The sequence below is a fragment of the Odocoileus virginianus genome, chromosome 14, assembly GCF_023699985.2.
Source record: "Odocoileus virginianus isolate 20LAN1187 ecotype Illinois chromosome 14, Ovbor_1.2, whole genome shotgun sequence".
Classification (NCBI taxonomy): Eukaryota; Metazoa; Chordata; class Mammalia; order Artiodactyla; family Cervidae; genus Odocoileus; species Odocoileus virginianus.
In genome coordinates, this window is record NC_069687.1 from 54,579,578 (window position 1) to 54,601,922 (window position 22,345).

At 36.2% G+C, this 22,345-nt stretch overlaps 1 protein-coding gene across 1 annotated transcript in view; it reads left to right on the forward strand.

Annotated features, from left to right (window-relative positions):
- Nucleotides 1-22,345, forward strand: part of ERBIN (erbb2 interacting protein) — a 117,658-nt gene that overhangs the window by 33,299 nt on the left and 62,014 nt on the right. Inside the window, 3 exon segments of the mRNA XM_020910369.2 lie at nt 7,810-7,857; nt 14,153-14,350; nt 16,583-16,700. Of these exon segments, the coding sequence (XP_020766028.2) occupies nt 14,162-14,350; nt 16,583-16,700 (307 nt within the window). The 5' untranslated portion in view covers nt 7,810-7,857; nt 14,153-14,161.

A 22,345-nucleotide genomic window follows, 5' to 3' on the forward strand; every position in this document is an offset into this window, starting at 1 on the left:
TTCTCAACCATCATTTTATAAAAAGGATCTAGAATACTATGAAAAATTATGAAACATAAAAAGAAACAGGGAAATATGATTATATAATTAAGAGAAACAGTTAACAAACGTCTTAGATGACCCAGAGTTAGGAGTCAATGAATTAGGAGACAGTGATTTTAAAGCAGGATAACATGTGACGGATCGAATATTTTAGGAGAGTGATGGAAACTTTGAAAAATTACCAAATGCAAATTCTAAAACTAAAAAATGCAATATCTTTTAAAAAAAACTGCTCAAATGGACTTGATAGCAAATCTGTTATTAGAAATAGACCTTAAGAAATGGTGAATGTGTGAATAAATACGGAAGTCTTTTCTGGTCTTTAAATTTATAGAAATGACAGTGAGTGTGTGTGTGCGTGCACGCGTGCACACACAGGTGTTTCCAACTCTTCGTGACCCCATGGACTGCAGCCTGCCATACTTATCTGACATGAAATTTTCCAGGCAGCAATACTGGAGTCGGTTGCCATTTCCTACTGTGTCTCCTGTGTTGGGAAGCACATTCTTTACCACTGCACCACCTGGGAAGCCCTGGGATTTATAATATGTAGAAGTAAAATTTCTGACCATAGCTTGAAATATGAGAGTATAAGCAAATTATACTCTTTTGCATTTGTTATGTATAAAATTACATATGTAATTAGAATAGTATAATACTATTTGAAGGTGGATTGTGATGAATTAAGAAAATGTGCTGTACATTCCCAGAGCAGCCAGAATACATGTGTTGTGTGTGTATGACTTAAAAGTCATACACATTGAGTCTGCACAATGAGATTATATAGGAAAATAGCTATATTTGGAGGCAGAAAAATGGGAACAAAGAACAAGTTAAAAATAGTAATGCAATAAAATTATACAAATAATTACATTAAATACAATGGTCTAATCCAAGCATCGAAACATAGAAATTGTCAGATTGGATAAAATAGCAAGAACCAACTATATACTTTGTACAAATGGGCAATTTAAAGACAAATTTGGTTAAAAGCAGTAGTGGGAAAAGGTGTACTAACACTTATCAAAAGAAAGTTGCTGTAGCAAAATAAACTTCAAGGATTATTAGTAGAGGAAAGGACATTTTATAGTGATAAAATGATCCATTTATCAAGAAGATATAAGAACCCTAAATGTATATTTACGAGATATTCAGAATACATGAAATAACATTTGATAGAAATAAAAGGAGAAATAGACATTTATACTTACAGATTTCGGTACTTTTCAGTAATTAGTAGGAAAAGAATACCATAAGTTAGGAAGGGTATGGAAGATTTGAACACCACTGTCAGTCAGTCTCACCTGACTTTTTTTTGAATACTAAGTGTAAAAGATGCAGAATGTGACATTTAGATATACACGAAACACCAAGGTAGATCTCATGTGAGGATGTCAAAACTTCAACATACTGTGGAAGACTTGAAATTATAATATTTTCTTTGACTACAGTGAAACTAAGTTAGAAATCAATAACAAATGACAATTCAGTTCAGTTCAGTGGCTCACTTGTGTCCGAATCTTTGTAACCCCATGGACTGCAGCACGCCAAGCCTCCCTGTCCATCACCAACTCCTGGAGCTTACTCAAACTCATGTCAATCGAGTCGGTGATACCATCCAACCATCTCGTCCTCGTGTCGTCCCCTTCTCCTCATGGCTTCAGTCTTTCTTTCAGGGTCTCTTCCAAGGAGTCAGTTCTTTGCCTCAGGTAGCCAAAGTATTGGAGTTTGCAGCTTCAGCATCAGTCCTTCCAGTGAATATTCAGAGCTGATTTCCTTTAGGATTGACTGGTTTGATCTCCTTGCTGTCCAAGGGACTCTCAAGAGTCTTCTCCAGCACCACAGTTTGAAAGCATCAATTCTTTGGTGCTCAGCCTTCTTTTTCTTTATAGTCCAGCTCTCACATCCGTACATGACTACTGGAAAAACCATAGCTTTGACTTGACGGATGTTTGTTGGCAAAGCAGTATCTCTGCTTTTTAATATTCTGTCTAGTTGGTCATAGCTTTTCTTTCAAGGAGCAAGAGTCTTTTAATTTTATGGCTGCAGTCACCATCTATGGTGATTTTGGAGCACCCCAAGATTTTCTCTCATTGTTTCCATTGTTTCCCCATCTATTTGCCATGAAGTGATGGAATTAGGAGATCCCTGAATGGTGGTGTTTTTTGTTGTTGTTTTTAGCCATGCCATGAAGCTTGCAGGATCTTAGTTTCCCGACCAAGGATTGAACCCCAGGCACTTGGCAGTGGAAGCTCGGAGTCCTAACCACTGAACTGTCAAGAGAATTCCCAATCTGAATGTTTTAAAATTAAGGTGATTCAGAATAACTCATGGTTAAAAGAATAAATCAAATGGAAAATGAACATTTTAAACAAATGGAAAGACAGCATATCAAAATTTATGAAGTGAACTTCAGAATTTATAGCTTTAAGTCTTGAAGAAGAAGGTATTAGAATCAATTACTTAGTAAGTTTTAGCCTAAGAGAAAAAGACAAATTCAAAACAAATAAAAGGCAGAAAATATAGAGAACACTGAAATGAGCGAAATGGAAAATGTACCATAAGTAAATGAACAAATTGTAAAATTTTCTCTTTAAAAAAATCAGTTTAATTGGTAAAGTTAAGTTTAGAGCAATTTATATAACTCTTGAACTTGTGAATCAGCATGTGGTCTTTTATCCCTGTCTTCTTTATGGCATCATGTCCTCGGGGCTGCATTCAAAGAAGGGAAAAGCAGTAGTAGTGAATCTTCTTGGGGCAGAGGCACTGTTATTTGCTTAACTTCTGCCACATTGAGTCGGTATAAGCAAGTCATTGTTGTTTAGTCACCAAGTCATTTCTAACTGTCTTGTGACCCCATGGGGCTGTAGCCTGCCAGACTCCTCTGTCCATGGGATTTCCCAGGCAGGAAAACTGGAGTGGGTTGCCATTTCCTCCTCCAGTCAGCCCAATTTCAAGTAGTGTGGAAGTAGACTCTGGATCTCTTAATCTTGGTGGTGAAATGACATTGTGGCCATGTTTCTTAATTCATAGTGATTAAATCTCAGGTCAAGGGTCTGGGATTTTACCCTGCTTACAAGCTACTGTGTTAACTTGCCAGAAAACACAAACCAGAGACAAAGAAAGGGTTTATTACTCCCTGGAAAGCAAGCAGCCACCAGGACAGTACTTGTGTTGGTTACTTGAGCCTGAATCTTCATAGGGCTTCACAGTGAGGGTCAGATGGGACCTGCACAGGTGGCAGTGTGCACTGAAGAGGGGAAGCCTGGATTAGGAAACCTGACCACACGTAGGACCACTCGTGACCTGTCCTCTCCTCAGGAGAGTGAGAGATAGAAACCTTATCTTTACTCTGGAATTTAAACAGATCTTCTCTGGCTGCAGATAGCATCACCTACTCGATGGACATGAATTTGGGCAAACTCCAGGATAGTGAAGGACAGGGAAGGTGTGCTGGTGTGCTGCAGTCCATGATGTAGCGACTAAACAATGAACAACAGTCTCTGGGGAGAAGACACTGAACTGTCTCAGGGTTGCTAAGTGTTATTATCTGGAATGTATCCTTATATAAACATCTTAAATTGGCTGTAAGTGACATGCTTTGAGAACCCAGGCTATGCAGAAGTGTGAGATGTTCATGGAGAATTATTTTCTTATATAGTGTATCCTCTTGCACAATAATATGCCTTCTTCCCATATATATCAAAATCTTAGCACTCTTCTCACTAGAGTGTCATGTCAGACTTGAGTCCAATATCTTTATCATCTAGCTGAGGTCCAAATACAGATAAGGCTCTGCTATGCCATTTTGTAATTTGAGAAATGCAAAACAAAAATACAATGAGATACTGGTCTGCACTTACTACATAGGTTAAAATTAAGAAAGACTGAGAATATCAAGTGTTGGTGAGGATTTAATTGGAACTCTGGGAGTGGTAAGTAATAAAACTACTTTGTAAAATGACTTTTTTTTAAGAATAAAATTAAACATGTTTATATAGACTCAGTTCAGTTCAGTCACTCAGTTGTGTCCCACTCTTTACAACCCCACGGACTGTAGCACGCCAGGCTTCCCTGTCCATCACCAACTCCCAGAGCTTGCTCAGACTCATGGCCGTTGAGTCGGTGATGCCATCCAACCATCTCATCCTCTGTTGTCCCCTACTCTTCCTGCCTTCAATTTTTCCCAGCATCAGGGTCTTTTCCAGAGTCAGTTCTTTGCATCAGGTGGCAAAAATATTGGAACTTCAGCTTCAGTGTCAGTCCTTCCAATGAATATTCAGGATTGATTTCCTTTAGGATTGACTGGTTTGATCTCCTTGCAGTCCACGGGATTCTCAAGAGTCTTCTCCAACACCACAATTCAAAAGCATCAATTCTTTGGTGCTTAGCTTTCTTTATGAACTATGATCTAGCGATTTCACTCCCCTTTATTTACCTGCAAGAACTGAAGCCTACATTCTCATTATACTTGTACGCAAATGTCATAGCACTCTTATCTAGGACAGGTTGCCTTGGTGAGGGTATTGACTGGAAAGTGGCACATGGGAATTTTCTTGGGTGAAGGACAGATTTTATATCTTGATTGCTGTTGATTATATGAATGTATGCGTTTGCCAAACTATACTCTAAAGGTCTATTTTATTGTATAAATTATGCAAAAACATAAAAGTGGAAATTTCTGCAAATATGGTAATTCCTTATAACTTCAATATGTGTGTCAACTGCTTTATTCCACATTAAGATTTTTTTAACATATATGCTAACCATGGTTTGAAATAAAAGTTTGTTTGGTTAACGTTGTTGGCATTGAAGAAACTTTCTACTGAATTAGAATTGGGCTAGCAGGGGTCAGACAGCAGTGCTGACCCTGAGAGTGTGACGTGTAGCTATTTTACCAGCCTTCTTTCCTCATCTCTTGCTGTATGTGTTGTAAGGCATAGCGCATCTTATACATAGAGTTGTTTTCGTCCTTCAGGATCAAGTGCTCCTCTACAGTATTTTGTTTTTTTCATTACATAAGTTTCTTACCTTTTTATTCTTATTCTTTTACATATAACTATTTCATTGTTTACTAGCATATACTTACAGGTAATGGGTTAATAATGTCCATAAAGTTTCTCAGAACTAAGCACAGGTTGTATCAAATACAGATTAGCAAATATGATAGCTATGATTAAACTAAAATCTTTCAGAACAACTAAACACCATCTAATAGCTATGGGCATGCCTGAAGAGCCTTTGTTGTGCATTTTAACTTGAACTCTTATTTAAAAAGATCATTCCAACATAAGATTTCTCTTAAATCTAGCCAGGTATAACTTGTGATCTCTTCAGATCCATAGAGAAATACACATACTATATTTTAAAAAACTTTTATAGTGATTTCACTTTTCAGTTACAAATATTTCCCAAATGAGAGTTTATCAAAAAAGAATGGGAAGGGAAAAAGATGGTAGCTTGAGTATAGATGACTGTGGATTATTGTTGAAACTGTTAGGAAAAAAAAATCACATCAGCATTTTCTTTATGATAAAGAATCTTGAGTTATAGCTAATCTTCTAAATCGTAATCTCTAAGGGAGAAGCTACAGTAATCTGTAGTTTTGAAAAATAACCCTAAACTGTACCATGGCACCCAAGGTTTCTTTTGGGTCCATGAGCAACTTTTTACTTTTAACTGGCTGGAAACTTTGTTGGATGGTCTATGAATGGTTTTCCATATCTGTTTATAAAAATGCATCTTTCTCTTACTAGATTATTCCCTACACATCCACTATTGAGTCTTGATTCACCATCTATTCTCACTCCCCTATTTTCCCAGTGTCCTTTATAACTGAACTCCCTGGGTTGTCTATATTTGCTACGATGTTATCCTTTTCCTGTTTCTTGAATCCCCTACAAACAGTGTTTTGTCTCTATTACTCCTCAGTGAGATAATCAGTGACGTACCTTTATCTTATTAAACAGTGGCGATTAAAGTTCTTATTAACATAGTTGACAACTTCCTCCTTGAAATAATTTTTTCCAGTTAGCTTTAAAAATATCATCCTTTGGGCGAATGAGGGGTGGTTTCTCTTGGCACTGACTGCTCTTCAGTGTCCTTTGCTGGTTCTCTTCTCTTCTTTATGACCTCTGTTTTTCTAATATCTCAGAGCTCAACCATTGAATTTGTTTTTTCCTTCATCCCTTTCTTTTTGAACCTGTACTCTTCTATTCACATTGATGCCCTTGATTCTTTCATGTAATTTCATCACTTTATTTATATTTTAATATTTATGTATTTGGCTGTGTCAGGTCTTAGTTGTGGCAGTCAGGATCCGTGGGCTCCAGAGCATGTGGGCTTAGTTGCTCAGTGGCATGTGGTCAGTTCCCTGACCAGGGATTGAATCCGTGTCCCCTGCATTGGAAGGCAGATTCTTAACCATTGGACCACCAAGGAAGTCCCTAATTTCATTACTTTAAATATCTCTAAACAGATAACTTCCAAATTTATAGTCTCAGTTTGGATTTCTTTCCACATCTCTGAATACTTATGCAGCTGTCTACATAGGCTCTCACTAGGACAGCTTTCAGGTTATTTCAAACTAAAGTCTCTAAACACAAACTTTTCTTCTCTCTAACCTCCTTTTGTAGCCATATTCCATCTCAGTTCATTATCAGTTCCATTTTATCAGACTACCATGTATGTGGGAGTGTGTTTAGTGACAAAATAAGTGGCCGTCTTTGCTTGATATACACAGAAGGTATTTTTTGTGGTATGTGCTATGTGTAGAATTTGTGGAGAAAGTTAACTCAGCAGTCCTAAACAATTTTTTATAAAGACAAATAGTCTAATATATTTAAAGTGACCCTTTAAAATTCTGAAACACATATTTATTAATATCACTGGAGCTTTTAAGAAAAAGATTATTCGTGATATATATACTTTTAATTAATGCTGCTATTTTGGGTTTGGGGCTGTCCTGTTTTGGAATGTGTTGGTTTCAGGTACAGAAAACCTAGGGTTTAAGCAAATAGAGGATTTCATTTTCTTATACATCAAGAAATCCAGATATTTCTGTGGTTAGCATTGGCTCAGCTACTCAGCAGTGCTGTTAAGAGACCCCAGCTTGCTTTGTCTTCCTGTTTTATCAGCCTTATTGGTAGGCTTTTAATCCTCATGCTTGTTGATTGATATTCATCATGTTCACACCCGTCCCTAGATAAGGAAGCAGATGTTTTTCCAGAATCCACTATCATTCTATCCCCAAAGTAGACTTCTAAGTATGTGTCATTGAGCTTAACTGTGTCATCTGTCACCTGTCCACCCTTCTTGGAAAGCTGAAAGTGGGTATTTAGCTAGGTCCATTACCACCTTGAATAAAAGAAACTTCTGAATAGAGGGAAGAGACTGATAAGCAGTTAACAGTGTTTGCCATAAAGAACCATCAAAAACTACTAAATTTAAATATAATTGGTAATTAGAGTTTATTTGCTTGGGAAAACTTTTATTGTTCCTCAGCTCAAATAAATGGGATTTTAATGGTAGATAGAGTGGTATCTGTTACTTAATATAGGTGAGGGCTCTCAATAGTCCACAAATGCATTATGAACAATAAATCCAGTGACTATTGAGAAATTAGCGATTTTGTGTGTGTCAGTTTATGTGACTGAATTATAGAGGATTTTAATTTAGATTTTGAGATAAGAAATTGGAAGAGATGTTCCTTAAAGTCATAAAAATTATTTTTATTGTTAATTTTGTTTCTTTTTTTGGTTTTCGTAGAATGTTGGCTCAATTAAGAAACATCAGGGAGATAAATTCAACCCAGTGGTAAGTAGTTTTAATTTCTTTTGTTAGAAAGTGTTTGCATTATTATTATGCCTTTTATTTGGTTGGCGCCTCTTCCTCCACTGTTTTTGTATCTGCCATTTTAAGCCTGATTTATAATGTGACTCTTAAGTCACAGCACTAAAATTTTAATGAGCAGTCCCCATGTGGATCACTTCCTGTTCAGATCAGGTCAGTCTTTCTCTTTGTGGTTTACTTCCTTGCAGTACTGTGTAAGGGAGGATCTCTTTGGATTTTGTTACTCATTTCTCTCTCATGTGGTGCTTTCCTCCTCTGACCTCAATAATTAAGGTCCCCCTCCTTTCTTATCAATCAGCAGTTTTAGTCTGCTAAATTAGGATCCATTTTTGTATTTGTTCAAGGACCACTGAATTTATTCTGAGGCCTCAGTTGCTCTTTTCACTGCCTCTGTCCACAGGAAGTTCTGTTTTTTTTTTTTTTTTAATTCTGAAATTTTTCATTTGAGATACAAACTCTGCAGTTTCCTAGAGCTAAGTAAGTTTTTTTTTTTCTGAATTCACATTCTTTTCTGAGAAGTTCTGCAGTATGATTAGGACTACAGAAATGTCTTAGAGGTCATTTTACTTCCATTAACAATTATTCTGCTCTGTAAATTGCCTTCTACCTCAAGTGCCCTGCACATATGATTTAAATAATATACTAAAATAAACTCTTGTTTTTTTCTGACCACTCTGTGTAGCACATGAGATCTTAATTTCCAGACCAGGGATTGAACCCATGCTTTCTTTATTAGGAGTGTGGAGTCTTAAGCACTGGACCACCAGGGAAATCCCCACACTCTTAAATCATTGTATTTGGTAATAGCGTGTCATGTCCATTATTCTCAGCTGGGAGTTATGCTTTCACCTCTATTATGATTTCTGGAAAATAGATTTTTTTAAGGCCATATTTTGTGAATTATTAAATACTATCATATATAAATATAAGTATACAGTACTTACAATATGAACCAGAGTAATAGTTTGAAGTATTATATTAGTGCTGTCTCTGCAGTAATAGAAATGTTCCTTATCTTTTCTTATCAGTATGGTATCCATTAGCCACCTGTGACTATTGAGCGTTTACAATAGTCAGTGTGACTGAGAAACTAGATTTAAAATTTCGTTTGATTTAACTTGAATTTTCAGGTAAAAATGCCACTCTGTCTACCATATTGGACAAAGCAGATAGTTTTTTCCCATTTTTCTTAAGTGTCCCCCTAAGTCATTATCAGTTGAAAAAGAAAGTGTATATTAATTTTTAGAATCTTTTTTTCATTATCTCATTAAACATACAAGTATAAGCTAAATTCCCCTTTAGTGATTAAATTCTTATTAGATCAATAGAATTGCTTATTCTTAATAAAATGCACCTTCATATAAACATAGGTTAAGCATATTCAGTAAACTTTATTGACAAAGTAACTTTTTGTTTTTTATTGAGGTATAATTTATAAATAACATTATATTAGTTTCAAGTATATGACATAATGATTAGTATTTGTATATGTTGCAAAATGATCCTTACAATATGTCTAGCAAACATCCATCACCATACATAGAAGCAATTTGTGTGTGTGTGTGTGTGTCTGTGTGTATTTGACGAGAGTTTTCAATCTACTCTCTTAGCAACTTTCGAATATGCAATACAGTATTATTAGCTATAGTCACCATGCTGTACGTTACATCCCCATGACTCAGAAATTTTAGATAGAAACATTTGATGTTTGACATTAATGGAAGGGAGGAAAAATTTTCCCTTCCCCCTGTTAGGGTTCCTGGCTGGGTCTGAAAATTTAACTGACAGAGACAGATTAATAGGAGAAAAATGTATACATTTATTTAATGTAAGTTTTAAAGGACACAGGAAGCCTTTGTAAGGAAAGGAAGACCCAAAGAAACTGTATTTAACATAAAATGTGATGTTTGATGAAGTGGACTGTTGTGTAGAAATACAATAGTTTAAAGAGTAAATGTAGTAAACGGGGAGATTTAGCAGGCCCTGTTCATTAGAATTTCTTTCCCTTTGTCTTTAGAGATACCTTCTAGTATAAAGAGGACACCTTTCACAGAAACATTTTTATGACCTGTTTCAGGTGAGAAAGGCACAGAGATCAGAGTGACCTTCCTGCTTCTGCTGTTTTCTCAAACTCCTTTAGTTTGAAATACTAAGTATTCCTGAGTACTGTGTTTTGTCCTGAACTCCATCAGTTGTTTGTCTCTGTAAACCCTAAAGGAGAAGTATGTAGTAAAGACCTATTAATGTTTGAATTCTGAGATGAGTATATCCTAATATATTGAGAAATAGTATAGTGCAGTATGAGTACAGAATCAGTTTATGGAAAATAGTACATGCCTTAAGATACATGAAGATGAAATGAGAATAAGCATATAGTTTATATGAAGCATTTAGCACAATGCCTGGTGCACATGGTGATTAAGTAAGAATAGTCAGATTTTTTTTTCTTTACCTGCTAGGGAAGTACTTACCCTTATTGTCAAACACTTTAAGAATATGATATAATTTGAAGAGTTAGAAGCAGTGCCTTGCAGATTCATGTTGGAGCCTGAGGCAAAAGAGAAAAATTAGTCATACTGATTCTGCCTTTATTTTTAAATTAACTATGGATTAATGAATTATTTTTCCAAGAGTTTGATTTTTTACAAAAATGTTGCATTAATATATTTAATTTGATTTCTGAAGGGTTTTACTGTGTCTGAGGCATTTGCCTCACTGGCTTCAACTTAGTCTTGGCTCTGGGTAGAAGTAATCTAATACTCTAATGGAGCCTTCTGCCTAGGGCAAGAATTTATTATTATTTTGCAAAGAATTGATAGCATTAATTAGAAATCATTCTTATTCTATTGAGGTGGGCTTTTTTTTTTTTAAGGAAATTAATGTTAGCCTCCTAGTTGGAATTACCTCTGTATATATGTATGTGTTCTTTTTTTTTCTTATGTGTATGTATTCTTAATAAAACTAGCCTTGAGAATTTTCACTAATTCAAAATTTGATCTTTCCCCCAGTTAGATTGAAATAATGAAGTCTGCACTTTATTGAAGCAAGTTTCTTCTCTAGTGTGTAACCTTAAGCAAATATAAAATCTGTAAACTTTAGAAAAATTAAAAGAACAGCATTAATTGAAACAAAATATACTTAGCATAGATTGGAATTTTGATGTGGGAGAGTTACAGGAAAGTTAAATGGCTGGTTAGGGAGACCTGAAAATATCTTTGCACTCCCACTTTTCTACTTAAAATTGCATATAGTCAAGTTCTTAATTAAGAAACAGCTCTTAATCAGAAATTAAATAAATATCTTTGTTATATTAGGGTTTTTCTTGTTGATGAGCAGACTTATAAACCATAGTTCTTTTCAGTTCAGTTCATTAACTCAGTCGTGTCCGACTCTTTGCGATCCCATGGACAGCAGGGCTTCCCTATCCATCACCATCTCCCAGAGCTTGCATAAACTCATGTCCATCAAGACAGTGATGCCATCCAATCATCTCATCCTCTGTCATCCCATTCTCCTCCTGCCTTCAGTCTTTCTAAGCAACAGGGTCTTTTCCAATGAGTCAGTTCTTCGAAAGGTGGCCAAAGTATTGGAGTTTCATCTTCAGCATCAGTCCTTCCAATGAATATTCAGGGTTGATTCCCTTTAGGATTGACTGGTTGGGTCTCCTTGCAGTCCAAGGGACTCTCAAGAGTCTTTTCCAACACCACAGTTTAAAAGCATGAATTCTTTGGTGCTCAGCTTTTCTTTATGGTCCAACTCTTACATTCATACATGACTACTGGAAAAACCATAGCTTTGACTAGACAGACCTTTGTCAGCATAGTAATGTCTCTGCTTTTTAATATGCTGTCTAGGTTTGTCATAATTTGTCTTTCAAGGAGCAAGCATCTTTTAATTTCATGCCTGCAGTAACCATCTTCAGTGATTTTGGTGCCCAAGAAAATAAAATCTCTCACTGTTTCCATTGTTTCCCCATCTATTTGCTGTGAAATGATGGGACCAGATGCCATGATCTTAGTTTTTTGAATGTTGAGTTTTAAGCCAGTTTTTTTTACTCTCCTCTTTCACTTTCATCAAGAGGCTCCTCAGTTCTTCTTGGCTTTCTGCCATAAGGGAGGTGTCATTCTAAAATGGTTCTTTTAGGAGCATATAAATAGTTACTTTGAATTGTGGTATTGGAGAAGACTCTTGAGAGTCCTTTGGACAGCACAGAGATCAAACCAGTCAATCCTAAAGGAAATCAACCCTGAGTATTCATTGGAGAGACTGATGGTGAAACTGAAGCTTCAGTACTTTGGCCAGCTGATGTGAAGAGCCAACTCGTTAGAAAAGGCCCTGATGCTGGGAAAGATTGATGGAGGAGAAAACAACAGAGGATGAGATGGTTGGATGGCATCACCGACTCAATGGACCTGAGTTTGAGTAAGCTCTGGGAGGTGGTGATGGACAGGGAGGCCTGGTGTACTGCAGTCCATGGGATCAAAAAGATTTGGACACAACTGAGTGACTGAACAAACAACAACAAATGGTTACTTTTAGGATCATTTTGTAAAGTACAAAAGTGCTTGAGTTTATTTTTAAATTCACTATATATAAAATTTGAGTAAGAAGGAAAGTGGGCCTTAAGAAGCATTACTACGAATAAAGATAATGGAGGTGATGGAATTCTAGCTGAGTTATTTCAAATCCTAAAAGATGATGATGTTAAAGTGCTGCACTCAATAAGTCAGCAAATTTGGAAAACTCAGCAGTGGCCTCCAGACTGGAAGACGTAATTTCATTCCAATCCCAAACAACATTCAAATTACAGTGTAATTGTGCTCATTTCACATGCTAGGAAGATTATGCTCAAAGTCCTTCAAGCTAGGCCTCAGCAGCAGTATGTGAACTAAGAGCTTCCAGATGTACAAGCTGGATTTAGAAAAGGCAGAGGAACCAGAGATTAAATTGTCAACATTCATTGGATAGAAGAAGCAAGGGAATTCCAAAAAACATCTATTTCTGCTTTATTGACTGTGCTAAAGCCTTTGACTGTGAATCACAACAAACTGTGGAAAATTCTTAAAGAGATGAAAATACCAGACTAGCTCACCTGCCTCCTGAGAAACCTGTATGCTGATCAAGAAGCAGTAGCTAGAACCGGGCAAGGAACAACAGACTGGTTCAAAATTGGGAAAGTAGTGCGACAGTACTGTATATTGTTACCCTGCTTATTTAACTTCTGTGCAGAATACATCATGCAAAAGCTGGGCTGGATGAATATCAAGCTAGAATCAAGCTAGAATATCAAGCTAGATTGCCAGGAGAAATATCAACAACCTCAGATATGCAGATGATACGATCGTAATGGCAGAGAGTGAAGAGAAACTAAAGAGCCTCTTGATAAATGTGAAAGAGGAGAGTGAAAAAGCTGGCTTAAAACTCAACATTAAAAAAGCTAAGATCATGGTATCCGGTCCCATCATTTCATGACAAATAGAAGGGGAAAACGTGGAAGCAGTGACAGACTTTTTTCCCCTTGAGTTCCAAATTCACTGTGGATAGTGACTGTAGCCATGAAAAAGACACTTGCTCCTTGGAAGGAAAGCTATGAGCAACCTAGACAGCATATTAAAAAGCAGAGACATCACTTTGCCAACAAAGGTGCGGGTAAGTCAAAGCTATGGTTTTTCCAGTAGTCATGTGAGAGTTGGACCATAAAGAAGACTGAGCACTGAAGAATTGATGCTTTTGAACTGTGATGTTGGAGAAAACTCTTGAGAGTCTCCTGGACTGCAAGGAGCTCAAACCAGTCAATCCTAAAGGAAATCAGTCCTGAATATTCATTGGAAGGACTGATACTGAAGCTGAAGCTCCAATACTTTGGTCACTTGATGCAAAGAGCCAGCTCATTGGGAAAGACCCTGTTGCTGAGCAAAAGGAGAAGGAGGGGGCAGAGGATGAGATGTGTGGATAGCATCACTGACTCAATGGACATGAAGGAATCTAAGCAAACTCCAGGAGATGGTGAAGGACAGGAGAGCCTGGCATCCTGTAGTCCATGGGATTGCAAAGAGTCAGATAGGACTTAGTGACTGAACAACAACAACACATATATAAAATTTGATAGGAAAGCAGTGTAAATGCATTCTGTTGAGTGTGTTTACAGAAGGGGATGTTTATCTGTGATGTATAAACTCTGAGAATTGAACGGGAATAGTTTGTTTTTAAAAATTGTTATAATGCTTTTACTAAACTTATTTTTGTTTGCATATTTCAGTGTCTAAAAATGACTACAAAAAGAAGTTTATTTGTGCGGTTGGTACCATGTCGTTGTCTACGAGGAGAAGAGGAGACTGTCACTACTCTTGATTATTCTCATTGCAGTTTGGAACAGGTTCCCAAAGAGATTTTTACTTTTGAGAAAACTCTGGAGGAGCTCTACTTAGATGCTAATCAGATTGAAGAGCTTCCAAAGGTATGTTAATCTGGTCTTTCAAGAATTGCCTTTGGTTATTTTTATGCCTAGAAGTATGATATTCCCAATGTTGCCATAATGCTAATACATATGTATATATTATTGCCCCTGTTTTGGTTTAATTTCATCTTTAGGATATGTAACACAATTCAGATTTTTTAAATTGAATTTTTAACCTTTATCTCTTCAAGTTAGTTGCTTATTAATGCAAATAATTTAAAATTTCATGTGTAATTCCAGGCTTGTCAGAGCCAGTAAGGTAGGTAATGAAGTGGAGTGAAAGGCACCCCGCCGCGCCCCGCTCTTTGGGGCTCCATGGACTGTGCAGTCCGTGAAAGTCTCCCGGCCAGGATACCCGGCTGGCTAGCAGTTCCCTTCTCCAGAGGATCTTCCCGACCCAGGGATCGCACCCAGGTCTCCCGCACTGCAGGCAGATTGAATTCCTTACCAAATGAGCCACCAAGGAAGCCCCAGAATGCTGGAGTGGGTAGCCTATCCCTTCTCCAGGGGATCTTCCCAACCCAGGAATCAAACTGGAGTTTCCTGCATTGCAGGCAGATCCTTTACCAGCTGAGCTACCAGGGAAGCCCAAGCTAGATAATAAGACTGTATAGTTTCTGCAGCCAACAAATTTACCTAGACAAAGATTGAAATTAGTGTTTTTCTAGTTTTCATGAGACTTTGATCTACATTAAAGTAATTGAAGATAAATTGTCCTTTTAGTTATCACATCAGAATTTTGTTTTTTTAACAGCTTTGCAAAGGTATTGTTCTGTTTTCCCCATTTCAGTTTTGTTTGGAAAGGCTTTGGAGGACTTAATATTTCTGAAATGTAGGAACAACTAACAGGAGAAAGTTGGTTTGTTGCCATGAAACATCCTCTCCCATTAACAGCTTGCTTGCTAAAATATTTTAGTGGTTACTTCTTTTTTTCCCCTTAAATTCTAACCCGACTTCATCCCCTACTCAGTTTCTTATTTTTGCAGAGAAAGTTGCAATAGTTTTACCACCCAAACAACAGTGTTTCTTAAGCTGCGGATGTAGACTTATTAGTGGCTCATAAAAATCTATTTAATATATGGGGCATTTCCAAAAAATAAACTCTTATTTGGACTGGCGGATTTAGAAGACAAAAAATACAAGACGTCCAATTAAATTACAATTTTCAAATAAAGAGTAATTTCAAATAAAGAGTAATATATACCCTGTCCCCACACACGCATGGCTTCCACTGTTATCAGCACCCCCCTTTGGTACCAGAGTGGTTAAACCATCACAGTAGTTAGAACTGATGAACCTGTGTTGAAAAATCAGAATCACCCAAAGTCCATAGTTTACATTATGGTTTGCTCTTGGTGTTGTGCATTCTGTGGATAGCACAATGCATATAATGACATGTATTCATCATTATGCAATCAAACAGTATTTTCAGTACCCTAAAAATCTTCCGTACTCTGCAAAGGTTTTTTTTGGTATGAAGCTTAGAAGTAGCCCACATACTTACTGCCTTTGGTTAAATATATTTAAGTCACATTTTCATTATTGTGATTTTAGCGTAACAGTATGTTTTCTCCCTTATTTTATTTTTCTCTCTCAAATCAGAATTCTATATTTTAATTCATTTAAAACCAATTTTACATATTTGAATTTATATAAATTATAAACTTGCATTTTGGAATAAGGATGCTTGAAACATAAGATTCAAAGTGAAAGTGAAAGGGTTAGTTGCTCAGTTGTGTCTGACTCTTTGCTCTCCCATGGACCATACCCACCAGACTCCTCTGTCCATGCAGTTCTCCAGGCAAGAATACTGGAGTGGGTAGCCACTCCCTTCTCCAGGGGATCTTCCTGACCAAGGGTTTGAACCTGAGTCTTCTGAATTGCAAGCAGATTCTTTACCATCTGAGCTGTTGGGGAAGCCCTTTTAGTTTACTATATTTAGCAGCCACTTATTTCTTATGACCCTAAAAGAATATACACCATATGGTAGATTTTGTTAAGTGCATTTTGCCTAGGGTAGAAGTGTGAGGATATAAATCATTCTGAGTAGTCCAATTGTATTCAGATCTGTAATAGCATAAAATAATAAGAGATCTTCTCTGGTATGTATGTAGGTATAATTCATTCAGTTTTAATGACATTGATAATATTTGTCTTTCTAAAGGTTAATAAATGACATATTTAAGGAAACTGAAGGAATAATCAAAATCCTTCTCTACCTTGTTTCAACAGCAACTTTTTAACTGTCAGTCTCTACACAAACTGAGTTTGCCAGATAATGATTTAACAGCATTACCAGCATCTATTGCAAATCTCATTAATCTCAGGGAACTGGATGTCAGCAAGAATGGTAAGAGTCTTTCTAACTTTTGTGCTTGGGGACATGTTAAATAAATAAAATTTCTTTTGTATTTTACCAGATAAAAAAGGATTAAAAAATCAGATTATAGTCAGTTATATTAGGTTTATATATATATGTATAAATCTATGAGAATTTAAAGCAAAGTGAAGAAAAAGTATAAACATTTTAAAATAGCTTTAATTGAAATGCTGTGGATATGTGCATGTACATATTTATGTGTCCTTAAATCTGCTTTTTTCATGTATTTATTTACTGCCATGTTTGTGATGGTGAGAAACAAGTAACAACTAACTAATGTCTGTTGTTGATCACACATTTTGAATGATCTGTAAGCATGGACTGTAATGTAGCTCCAAATGATACTGACATAAAATACTTACAGTGTAGTGTTAAAGTTTAAAAAAAAGTTGTGCTACATTAATGAATTGAACATCAGCAAATACTTATTGAGAGACCACTCTGCGCCAAATACTTTATTAGGAGCTTGGATTACAAATTAATGATGAAAAGTGAAAGGACATAGTCACTGTTCTCTTGGGGTACACTGTCTTGGTTTTGTGTGCCTATTTTGATAAACATTAAAGTGTGGAAGAGATGTTCCAAATTGTTAACTCCTTACCTTAAAGTGAGAGAGAAGTAACACTTAAAAATTTTAGAGTGAGCATATTATAATATATTGGAATAATATTAGAATAAGCATTTCCCAAGACCAGAGAAACTCTTATACATCACCACAGTATCATTATCACTCAAGAAATTTGACACCATATTTTCCCCTGTTGCCTAATAATGCCCTTTTGAGCTATTTGCCCAGCCTATACCAAGTTAAAAATTACATTTAGCTTTCAGTTGTGTCTCTTCGACAGAGCTTGCCCCTCTTTTTGTGACATTGTTGTTTTTGTAGAGTTCAGATTAGTTGGTTTTTAATTAAGAGTTTTCCTCTCATGATTTTATTCGAGGTTAATTAATTTCCTCAGCTTCTTCAAGGGCAGTTTGAAAGTTGTTTCCATTCCTCATGCTTAATAGAGTAGCAAGTATTGCGTAAATTCCAAAGTAAATGAACTTAGTCCATTACCATTGTAGCCGTACATACACTGACAGTTAAGTAGCATTGTTGAACTTTGGAATTGTGACCTTAGAAGTCATTAAGTGTAACCTTCCACTCTGAAGGGTTCTCTCTTCTACTTTTTGGTGTTACTGATAAAATTACATACACCTGGGAAAGGCTAGTAAGCGATGTTATTAGTCTTCATAGTATGAAACTATTCCTTAGCTCAGTAATGCACATGCTTTATTAGCCTCCTGAAAATGCACTAATTCCAGACTGACTTCTCTAAACTGAGAATTGTGCAATTATGCCCTACAACATCATTCAATCAATATCTTAGACTTTCACACAAAGAATACCATGTTTGAGTTATGACAACCCATTGGACTATAGTGTTTCTCTCTCTCTGTTTTTCTTTCTAGCTTCAGCAATTCTTTGTGGGTTATTGAAAACCTGCTTTGTACAATTCTGTCAGCTTGTGAGTTTTTTTTGAAGAGTTAGAGATAATTTCTATGTGACCAAAAGATTTAGGATAAGCACTTAAGTATTCTGCTCTGAAAGAGAATGGCATTAGTTATAGTTGTCAATAAAACCTTACAGTTTATTTCACTAAAAAGCAAGTTGATTTTGTCTATTCTTTTCTCTATGTGATCTCATCTGTTTTTTAAATGGCAGAATCAGCCCTTGCCTTTTGCTTGTTTTCTTCTCTTCTTGGTCTTAAACTAATGTCTCAATGCAACTGCATTTCATTGATGGTGAACAAAGTTTAAGTGGAGAGACAGGAAACTATGATTATGTCAGAACCATTACCTTGACTGACAAAAATTCTAGTACTTCTAATTCCTAATCTGATAGTCATCATTACAGCTGATGTAATTAACCCATTTTACTTTTATAGAGTTGAGACTCTTTTAATTAACTGTGTAATCCTCAAGTATATGCTTATACAAGTCTACATTACTATTACTTTTTGGCTATGCCTCATGGCTTATGGGATCTCAGTTTCCTGACCAGGGACCCAGGCCACAGCAGTGAAAACCCAGAATCCTAACCACTAGGCCGCCAGAGAACTCCAAGTCTACATTATTGAAAACAAAAATATATTATGCATATTATAGGGTGATGTGGTTGATTATGAGAAATTTGAGTTTCATTAGCTGTATATTTAACAGCTTGCTTAAAAAAAAGGATAGCATGCTAAATGAAAGCAGTGTTTATCAAATTGTGGAATTAATTACATTTAGTATTAAGATGGCCATTATGTTAGAGATGGATGTTTCATCTTTTATTCTGAATGAGAAAATTGAATTACCCTTAAATACACCCCTAAATCGGAGAAGACAATGGCAACCCACTCCAGTACTCTTGCCTGGAAAATCCCATGGACAGAGGAGCCTGGTAGGCTACAGTCCATAGGGTTGCTGAATCGTACACGAATGATGCAACTTAGCAGCAGCAGCAGCAACACCCCTAAATATTTTCTCTGTTACAACATCTCATCATGTTAAATGTTGCATAAGATGCTTTAATCTTGTATCGAAGTTCTAGTATTCTTCTCCTTTGAGGTGTTTTTATCAGTTCAATCTAACGAAATTCTATTATATCTTAATATAACATATTTTTTTTCGTGTTTACTATCTATATGCTCCCTGCTTGGAAGGAGGCAGGAAACATTGTGGCATACTTTATTAGTGTTTCAGCAAGCTGTATTTATTTAAAAGCACTTATTTTAGGATTCTTTCATTTTTCTTAGTTTCTGCTATTTTGATACTTCTTCCAGTGTTTCTCACTGGCCAAGTAATATGGCTTAGTGATTGAAATACTTATTTAGAAAGAGAAAAATTGAATTGTATTCTGATCATTACTTCTTTGTTTATTTGCCATGTTGCTATATTTGGAAATTAATCTCATTCTCAGTTAGACTATACATAATTTCATCAATATTACCACTTCCCGTTCTGCCTCATGAGACTGCTAACCACATTGTGAACCAGTGTGTATACAGGAAGTATATAAATTTAAGGTGTTGATATTTTTCTTCATTTTGTAAGGAATTCACTTTTTATCATTTATATTTGATGATAAAACTAAAGTCTTAATTTATGAGTCTTAATTTTTTTTCTTGTCTAAAGTTTTGGTTTATTGTTGTTAGCTTTTTAAAGAAAGGAAAAGCTCACCAAACTGCTATGCCAAGCCACTGCAAATAGCAACTGGTGTTAGAGAAATTAACATTTAACATCCATTGTGTTCAAGTGGCTGCTCTGCTTCTTTTTTTTTCTTTTTTGCTGTACTATGTAGCTTGAGGGATCTTAGTTCCCTAATCAGGGATTGAACCTGCGTCTCCTGCATTGCAAGATGAATTCTTAGCTGCTAGACTGCCAGAGAAGTCCTGGCCTGTTTTCTTAAGCAGACTAATAGGGATGATGATTAAAATAATTTGCAGAAGGGGTTGATAGAGAAAGCTGATGGAGAGAGAAAAGAAATGAAGACTATCTAGCTGTCAATTCTCTCTATATAAGCACACTGAATAAAAACTAGGAATTTTAACGGAGAGAAGCCAGAAAGTAGCTCAGATCTTTCTGTCTGATATGGGAATGCTGGAGAGGTTAATTATGCCTTTTTTTTTTTTAAATTATGCCTTTTTAAAACTGAGTCAAAACATTCAGAAAGAATGGGTTGAAAGTTTATGGGTCAAAACAGGAAGCAGTTCCTTGAATCTGGGAAAATCTGATGATTGGGGACAAAATACTGGAAAAGGCTCTTCACTTTTAAGTTCAAAGAAGTTATATTGATTACAAGGGAAATTATCGATTGCTGGGGAAGTCACTTATTTTTCTGTTTTAAAATTTCTAAAGTTGCTGATTTGCTTAGTAGTTAATGTTGTTTAAATTCAGCTGTTAATAAATCAGCTTATTTAAGATAATGAAAGAAGAAAAATCGTGTGTTAAACTGACATGGAACTTAAAAAACATAGTCTGGTGATCACTGGTCCCTGCTAAGTGTGTTGTTTATGTAGACCATAAGTGGGGTGTACAGTCACTGTGCCTTACCATAGGCCTTAGCTCTCACTGTGTTATACCTGATGCTAACCATACATCTGTTATCCCCTAGCCAGTATAATCATTTAAGTTTGCAATTTCTGGTTCAGACTCTTGACTGGAAATCAGTGTTACATTCTGTACTATTTGTTACCATAGCCTTTAAAATACAGAAACAGTAAAGAACCACTATTAACTTACATTGTACATTTGGGTCATTGGAGTGATATTGATGCCCTCCAAACAAAGATCCCCAGGATTACCTGTGATTGAGCCATGGAAATGGAAGGGGAGTCGCAGCAGGTGCTAAAAGACTTTATTGCAGGATTTGGGCTTGTACTTGATGATTGGAAGAGGATTTAAGAATATGAGTGTTTGCTATGGATGGAATGCTGTCAAGAAGTATAATTATGTGATTGAGAATATTAATAAATGTTATCTATAGGGAGGGCAGATTAGAGCAAAGCTAAAGCTATAATCAATAAAGTAGCAGCAGTCACACGTTAGAAGGGATGGCTTGGACAAGATTCACATTTTGTCTTTGTTAAGTTGTGAATACAAATGTGCTTTTGTCTTGATCTCTTGTGGTTAAAGAATGGCCTCCTTAAATATTGGTATTACGTGAAATTGCTTAGTTCAACAGGGAAATACCAAGGTCTCCCATTAATTGTATCTTGTTCATAGAAAGACCAAGGACTAGCTGATAGTACCAGGCCAGTTGTTAGATTAAATTTCAGGAGGTATTTTCTCTTTCTCAGCAGTAAAAAGAGAACTCTTCTGTATAACCAAAATAGATTAATCTGAGCAGGATAGCCATGTTTAATAGTATCTTCATTTTATTAAATTTTAGCAACAGAGTCAAATTCTTATGAAAAGAGTATGTGACAAAGAAAGAACACTGTTGAAGTCAAGTGCGAATGGAAAAGGAACAGGTAGTTGAAATTGTTAAAGAATGAAGAAGTAATTCATGATAAAATTCAGGTTATGCCCACTTTATGTATGAGGATGAAAGAGTCATCTTTGGAGACAAGCTAACGCAAGCATTGAGGTTAGGCCTCATTGAGAAAGTGAGAACAAGGATTTGGTGGAAGTGAGGAAGTTAGCGATGCATATGTCTAAGGTAAGAATGTACCAGAAAGAAGAAACAGCCAGTGTATAGTTTGTAAGGTGAGAGTGTCCATGGCATGTATGAGAAACAGAAGACTATAGTAGTTAAAACATAGTGAGCAAGATGGGAGTGATTGGCATAGAGGTCAGAAAGGTAGGGATTTGGTAGCAAAGAGGTAGAGCCTTGTAGGCATTTGTATGTACTTTGACATTTACTCTCATTCAAGTGGAATCACTTGGAAGGGTTTGAGTCAGGTCATTCAGAGAATGATCTGACTTGCATTTTATTTTTATTTTTTACATCTAAAAAAATTTATTTAATTGGAGGCTAATTACTTTATACTATTATAGTGGTTTTTGCCATACATTGACATGAATCAGCCATGGGTGTACATGTGTTCCCCATCCTGAACCCCCCTCCCACCTCCCTCCCCGTCCCA